The sequence below is a fragment of the Oryza sativa genome, chromosome 2 (genome assembly GCF_034140825.1).
Source record: "Oryza sativa Japonica Group chromosome 2, ASM3414082v1".
NCBI classification, from domain to species: domain Eukaryota; kingdom Viridiplantae; phylum Streptophyta; class Magnoliopsida; order Poales; family Poaceae; genus Oryza; species Oryza sativa.
This window is the reverse complement of record NC_089036.1, coordinates 15,559,011-15,566,795: the sequence shown is the minus strand read 5'-3', so window position 1 is coordinate 15,566,795 and position 7,785 is coordinate 15,559,011. Positions and strand designations below refer to the sequence as shown.

At 49.3% G+C, this 7,785-nt stretch overlaps 1 protein-coding gene across 1 annotated transcript; it reads right to left on the bottom strand.

Annotated features, from left to right (window-relative positions):
- Positions 1 to 1,377: 1,377 nt before the first annotated feature.
- LOC4329279 (uncharacterized) lies at positions 1,378 to 2,332 on the bottom strand. The gene has a single exon (XM_015768045.3). It carries the CDS (start codon positions 2,273 to 2,275, stop codon positions 1,616 to 1,618), a length of 660 nt encoding a protein of 219 aa, XP_015623531.2. The 5' UTR covers positions 2,276 to 2,332; the 3' UTR covers positions 1,378 to 1,615.
- Between the last annotated feature and the right edge of the window lie 5,453 nt (positions 2,333 to 7,785).

The window sequence follows — 7,785 nt, the reverse complement described above, 5'->3', positions numbered from 1 at the left end:
GTGGTGATTACATCGGTTATTTGGTTAGATCAAGGCAAATTTAAGACATAAAATTTAGATGAACATGGTCTTTAGAGAATCTATGGATTGACAGCTAGGAAGGATCCAATTTCGCTTGGTAAGACAATTATTATCATAAGAGAGAAGGTGGAGTACTGTTGCAGGTAGAGTCAAGAGGAAGATGTTACAGGGATTACGGAGTCTCTTGTTTATGGGAAAAAAAAGGAATAAACTCAATTCTGAATGCACAGAAGTTCGTGTAAATAATGAATTCAGATTGGCGTGGCATATTCACCAAGGTGGAGTTTGATAGAGTTTGTGTGTCGAATATGTATACGTAGTTAGCTACAATTTAAGACTTGGAGTTATATGGTATAAGAATAGAGTAAGAGTCGGACTCTATCCTAGGCCCTCTCTTAAATAGAGGGATGTACATATTGTAATCACATATGACGACTTAGCATAGGTGAGAGGTAGTGACTGCCGGCGGCATCCGGCCGAGGGTCATTGTAACTTTGATACATTGTAATATGTTGGATCGGGGATGAGCACCCATAATCAGTGTCCTAGAGATGTAGGTTTCGGCTGAACTTCGTTAATAAATATTATGCCTCGGTATCGTCATCGTGTTTGGATCTCTTATATCGTTTTTTCCGTGTTTGGTTTCTGATGATGATTTCAAGCCGATTTTATAACAAATGAGCTAAAAAGAAAATCAAGGTGCTTGTATTTTTTCCATTGAGATGTTGGCATGGATTAACCCAAATAATCACATGACTACGATTCCTTCACTCGGATCCGTTCCTGATCTCAAATCACAAAATCAAGCCACAGGGCTGCTCGCTGCAGCAACTTTTGTTGTGAGCTCACAATCAACTGATTTTTCTCGGCTCACATGATTTTGGTGGGAAAAAAGAGCCAAAAAGAAAATCAAGGTACTAGATGATCAGGATAGAGTATTGATGTATGCGTTTAGTTGCTGGTGAGCTAAGGAAATCAAGGAGTGAGTGGCAGGAAAGTATATTAAAGGCAAGGAATACAATAATGATCCAATGTGTAATAGAAGGTAAGAAATCCCGATCAAAAGTAAAAACATCAATAGCCTAGAACAAAGTGAAACTTTGGTAATAATACGTGGCTTTAAGAGCAATTAACTAAAAAAATGTTACTCTAGGTAACAAGAGCAATGGTCTATTTTTATATCCAACGGTTGTTTACATGTTTTCGCTATATATGTGGTTTTCAGTTTTCACTACATATTTTTCCTATAGATAATGAATATCTATTGAACATATTTTTTTCTGAGTTAATTATCAAAGGCACTCTGCACAGCAAAAAAAAAAAGAAAAAGGAAATTAAAGAATGAACTAGCAGATCAACTCAAAAGAAAGCTTTCACAGTAGGTAGAAGGAAGAGATATGAGGAGCTACAAGTTTGAGGTATTTACATTGTTCGTGATTCGTCACACTTTCCACCCATCCGATGATTATACATCATCATGGTATTAACGGGCAGATTCAACGAATCTGGACAACACACGCTACACCTAATTAACTACCCTCCCCGTGGTACATCCGATTTAATTCACCTGGACGGAATAACAGACGACGACTGATCACTGCCGCCGGAAGACGTGCTCCTCGCCGGTGTCGTGGTCGACGTGGCGGATCCACCGGCTGGTGCTCCGGCGGTCACGGTGGTTCTGCAGGCTGGGCCCCTTGCCGACGCCGACGTGCAGGACCTCGACGCCCTTGCCGATCGGCAGGTAGACGGAGCGCACGACCCGCGTCCCCGCCGCCATGGACGCCGCCAGGTCCTTGGCGCCGCGCTGCCTCCCGTCGCCGTGGCGCACCACCACCATACCTCTGGCCCCGGGCCTGGCTGCCCTGAGCACCGCCGCCGCGTCCCTCCTCCGCGCGTCGACCACCAGGAGGTCCACGCCGTGTAGCCCCGCCATCGCCTCGTCCGCCTCCCCGACAACGACTTCGGCCGTTTCCGCCGCCGAGGCCGCCGCAGCATCCCGGTCCGGCAGCACGAGGGCGTAGCGCCCGCCCGTGCGCCGCGCGGCTGCGGCCAGCGCGAGGCTCGTGGCGGCTGCCGCCGGAGCCGCGGAGTCCGGCGCCTCGACGATGAGCCGCGCGTTCCAGCCGCCGGCCATGGCCGACACGAGCTCCGCCACGTCCGCCGCGGCGCCGGCCAGGTCGTGGCCGGCCAGCGCCCTGACGCCGTCGATGTACGCCTTGGACGCCATCTCCGGGCACCACACCAGCTTCATCCCTGCTTCGCGAAGAAGGAAAAGAACAAGTACCTCTAGTATACGGACGGGGACAATGGGAAAGAGATGGATGGTGCGCGTGTATAAGTGATGCGTGGGCGTTGACAATAGGCAGCGGAGTGGGGTTAGGGGCATTGAATGCGAGACGAGAAGCACGGCACGTCTGGTCTGGGTGAGATAAATGTGGAAAGGAGGGGGGGAAACTTGAGAAAACGCGGGCGGAACGGACGGACGACTTGGGCCGCAGGCGGTGGTGGCGGGGCCATCTCATCCGTCCAGTCATCTTGACGTGGTGGTAACACCTGATAACCAGAATAAAACCACACCTTTGTCGGTTCGTGCGTCAGTGCGAGGAAGGCCCTACCGTCCGTTCTAGATTCTCCAGTATAGTGCGAGGGCATTTACAATGTCCCAACATGACGACTGGTCTCAATGATCCATATCGAGTTCGAGCTGCTCAAAGCATGTACAAACCAACTATAAATATACTTTCGATATTATATAACCAATTTTACCATTTTAAAAAGAGAGAAAAGCAGCGGGCTATAGATCTGTAGCCAGTTGCAGTACGGACTCCAAGATGTAATGTGTATGATCTGTAGCCCGCTGCAGCACGAACTTCAAGACGTAATGTGTATAGACAGGTGGGACCAGATATTAATAATATAGCAAGCAACTATTGTATGAATTGACTATTACGTTGTTTATAGATGATTTGGAGATAGCAGTGGGCTATACTATTAAACTTGCTCTCACAAAGGATGGAAGAAACCAATTAAGGCTGTGTTAGGTAGTGCAGGATTGGAACTAAACCCTCCTGCACTAAAATGGAATGGTCTATTAGCACGTAATTAATTTAATATTAGCTAATTTATTTCAAAAATGAATCAATATGACTTTTTAAAGCAACTTTCGTATATAATTTTTTTTTAAAAAACGCACCGTTTAGTAATTTGAAAAGTGTACGCACGAAAAACGAAAGAGGTGGGTTTGTGAACATGAAGTGCCGAACTCAGCCTAAGTGGCCTAGTAGTTTTTAGGTCTTTACAAGCCTAGGGAGGTTTATAGTACTTTATTTCTTTTCGATGGTTAGGTTGTTGCCGACATTTCTATAACTAATATAAATATTCGTATTTTTCCATTCGTTGCCTGATAGGTGCGGTGATTTTTTCGTCACCCTTGCCTCCCCCCAAATCCCAGTAAGAATTCCATCACCCCCACCTAAAAAAAATACCCAATCAGAATTCAATCAATCACACAAATAAAATAAAATCGGAGGAAGCACTATACACACAAATATATCCAAAAAAAAAGATCAAAGGGGAGGTTGCCGTCGAGCAACCGCCGCCATCACAGGGACACCAGGCGCCGCAGCTCCCCTTCCGCTGGATCCGGCGGAGGGGAGGGGTGCCGCCGCCGCTAGGACGCCGGCGGGCCGCCGACGCCTCCACAGGCGCCGCTGCCCCGGCCGCCGCCGGTGGTGGGGGAGGACGCCGCCGCGCTACCGGTGGTGGGGGAGGACGTGGCCGCGCCGCCAGTGGTGGGGGAGCCGCCGTCACCGCTTGTGGGGGAGGGCACCACCGCCGCCGCTTGGGCTCGGCGAGAGAGGCGCCGCCCCCGCCGCCGCTGCTTGGGGGAGGGCGCCGCCGCTGCCGTCACTCGGGGGGAGGGTGCCACCGCCGCCGCTTGGGCTCGGGGGGAGAGGCGCCGCCGCCTCCACTTGGGCACAGGAGCATCGGGGGCGCGGAGGGGAGGGCGGCGAAGAGAGAGAAGGGAGAGAAGGAAATGGGCTAGGGTTTTTGGCGGCTGAGGAGAAGGAGGGGGTTTTGTTTCCCCGATCTCGACGCCCGGCTGTTTGATCGAAACCCTAGAGATCGGACGGCCGGCGTCGGTCGAGCCGAAATCGGCCCAAGAGGGATCGAGAGCAAGGCCACTTTTCCGGCCCAAGCCCAGGTTGCGGCCTGGGGAGGGGAAGTGCGCCCGCACATGTGCAAAAGGCCGTGGGCCGACCGGCAAGGGCCGAAAAGAAGTCTAGCCTTCAACACCCATCTCGGGCCGGGTGAGAAAGATGCACCAATAGCCTATTTTAGGTCCATCAGGCAGAAGAAAAAGAGAAGAAGTTGAATGTGTTTATTTCGAATCAAACCTAAAATGAAGCATTTTGTTTCTTTTTCCAATTAAATAATTGTTAAATGATGTTTGTATTATTAAAATTAGCAATTAAGCTCTGAAAATTCCAATAAAATTCTAAAGAGCGTAACTAATCATGGAGAATTTAATAACATTAAATTTAACCATGTTATTTTATTTCTCACATTTGCTTTACTTTTAAATTTATTTAATTATACACATACCTACTTAAAAATACCAGATATTTCAATGGATTTGTATTTTAATTAATTGCATATTTTTCTGATCTGTACGCTTCCAAATTCAATATTTTTGTGCACATGTGTTATAAGTACACAAGCAATCTTAACCATCCATATTTGTTTGATATTCACCCGGTGCAACGCATGCTCATATTTGCTAGTTATATAAAAAAGATGGTGCCCAATTTTTTTTTAAAAAGGGACCATATCTTACATTTCTCAGTTAATTAGGGAAACTAAGCGAAAAACACAACTACAACAACACACCAACTAATCTAACCTAAGCTACCACGACGGAGCCCATCGTGAGACATTAGCACCAAGCTTGCCATAGTAGTGACACAGCCGCTCACATGTGTTATCGTTACCAAGCTTTCCACAAGCGACATAATAGTTCCGACTTCGCTGCGAAGATGCCCTAACGCCAAAACAAACAAACAAGTTTGACAACCCACAAAGGACATTGGCCCAAGCTACCAAGGAGCCACTTCCTGCACACAGCTAGCCAAAAATCGTTGCCAAGCTTCATTACACCCCAACAACAAAGCAGCTCCAACTCTACCCAACAACAACCAAAGAAAAATGATGGTCACTCACCGCAAAGCAAGAAACACCCTAAGCCTATAGAGCTTCTGCACCATTGCAGGAGTCCACCAATGGCCACTGTTGCACGCAGTTGGTGTTGGGGAAAAAGGGGTCAGTGCCATAACGACACCTACAAGGAGGAGAACGGCTCCTAATGGCGTCGGTGTCGTCGTCAAGTCGGGCCAAGGCTTATCAAGGTTTTCACTAGCAATTCCTGTTCAAAAGCCCACACAAATATCCTGCACAATGACCGTCACCGGACCACCACGACATTCCTTTAGCGCGCAAGCCGAGGTCACCACCCCGCAGCTCAAGCTGGCTCGCAGGGTTGCTCGGATCAACTAGTGCCACCGCCACCGCTTGTTGCAAAAGCCAGTGCCTCCCCTTTTACCGGAGCTCCCCACGACTAAAGGGGAGGAGCGCTATGGAGAAGAGGATGCTTAGCCGGCAACAGAGAAGAAGACCTCTCTACTGCCTAACTACTTCCATGTTTGCTGTCATAAGCTGTCGAGGTCACTACTAGAGGCCAACCACCACCGCAGGCGACCCACGCTGCCACTTTGGTCCTTCTCACGCAAGCTAGGGCGTCCATGCTCGACCCTCGCCGGCCTCCTCCTCATGAGGCCACCACCAACCTCCTTCTCACGTAGACCATTGTTGACTTCCTCCTCACACTGCCGGCCACGGCCTCACGCCGCGTTGGACGTGCTCCGTCGGCCATGGACGTGCATTACTCATGTGCCACCGCCCGTGGCCTCACATGTCGTCGATCGTGGTCATTGTCGCCAGTTCTCCGACCAGATCTGGCAGGAGACGCCAGATCTAGTCACACCTCCTCTCCGCCTGCATGGAGGCCACCCTCAGGCTCCTACGCGCGTGCCGCTGGTCACCGGTGCCCTCTCTAAAACTACGCCACCGGCTTTCCACCCTATGTCGCGGCGGCTGCCCCATCGTGGATCGGGCCACGGGCTCTAGTCTCAAGACTTTCAGGGAGGAGAAGAAAGGCACGGTTTTCTGGTGGCTTGCTTGGGCGGCAATGAGGTAGAGGTGGGAGGAGATGATGGGTCGGCTGGGGAGGGAGGCGACGCCCGTGTCGCCCAACCCTTGAGCGACGCGGGCGGGGACCAAGAGTATGAGCGCCTGAAATAAATTGATATCTATAGTACTTTATTTAAGGCAAATAGTGGTTCATGGAAAGAAAATAGAAAATGAAGGACACCTCTATCCTTTTGGCCATAGGTTGCCGTTAATAAGCGATATACCCGACCCACCCAAGCCTACTGTCACCATGGCCATCGAGGTCAGATCCGGCAACCTTAGATTTAGGGGAGAAATTAAGCACAAAACAATGACGACGGAAGAGAGCGGCTAGCCGTCAATGAAGATTGGCCGGACCTAGTCCATTTTCAGTGCTAACAATGAGGGATGCTATGCTCTATCGTCGGTCCCTGCAGTTCCTCTACCGGTGTTCCTCGATTAGTTACTACGTAGAAAACAGTGCCAAAACTATTACTAATGCAGATTACCTCTGTCAATCAAAGTGCCGCACTAATTATACTAGTATGGTTGCACATCTTAAATTAATATAAGTAGAATGTATTCACGGGCCGGTAGGTCCACGGGTGATCAAGCCGACGGTGTGCCTCCACATCAAATGCAGAGGCATCGACGACTCCATGAGCAATGGCTCGTGCAGGGAGGGCTGGCCATTACACTGGATCACATTATCTGTGATGGGCGCAAACCCTCACCTTTGACGGATATGGCCCTGGTCAGAGATTAGTGGTCACTGACGACTCGGAGTCAACTCTGACGAGTAAAGACCCGTCAAAGGTAAGAGTTACCTTTGACGGTCTGCAACTTAAATCCGTCACAGGTAACATTCATCTGTGACGGGTAAATATTTTGACTCGTTAGTGGCGATCTTTATCTGTAACGGGTCCTAATTGAAACCCGTCACAGACCTGAAAAATGGGGCAAAAGAAATATAATGATGTGAGCCTAGCTAGTCGCAGACCTTCATTAGACATTCATAAATCACAAAAATACTCATCATTCACATTCACAATCATTTAGGCACAAAACAGAATCACAAAAAACATCACAATCACATTCATCTAGCCAAAGAGCAAAATGACATTCACATTCACAATCGCACAAAACAGAATCACATTCACAAACAGAATGGATCAATTCCCCTATCGTTGGACTTCACAAAATTGTTAACGATGTCACTGCCGAATGGATCATCAGACCTTCATCAAAATTGCTAACGACTTTGTAGTCCCCACCGCAGCTTCTGACCTCAAATAGGCCAGATCTGGCGGCACTGAGAGGTGGCAGCGATGGATCTGAAGGGGAAGGGGGTAAAGCGATGGATCGGCGAAGGAGGTGGTGACCTCTGACCTCAAAGAGCCATTCTGGAGCTTGCTTGGACCGACGGAGTTGGACACGGAGGCGGGGGCGTGGGCGGATGCGGCGACTAGACCAAGGCCGGTGACAAGATCCGACTGCCGCGAGGTCAGTGATGTGACCAAGGCTACCATTGATACA

What these genes read in the sequence shown, in the direction of transcription:
- LOC4329279 (XM_015768045.3), bottom strand. Translation starts at nt 2,275, where the DNA reads ATGAAGCTGGTGTGGTGCCCGGAGATGGCGTCCAAGGCGTACATCGAC.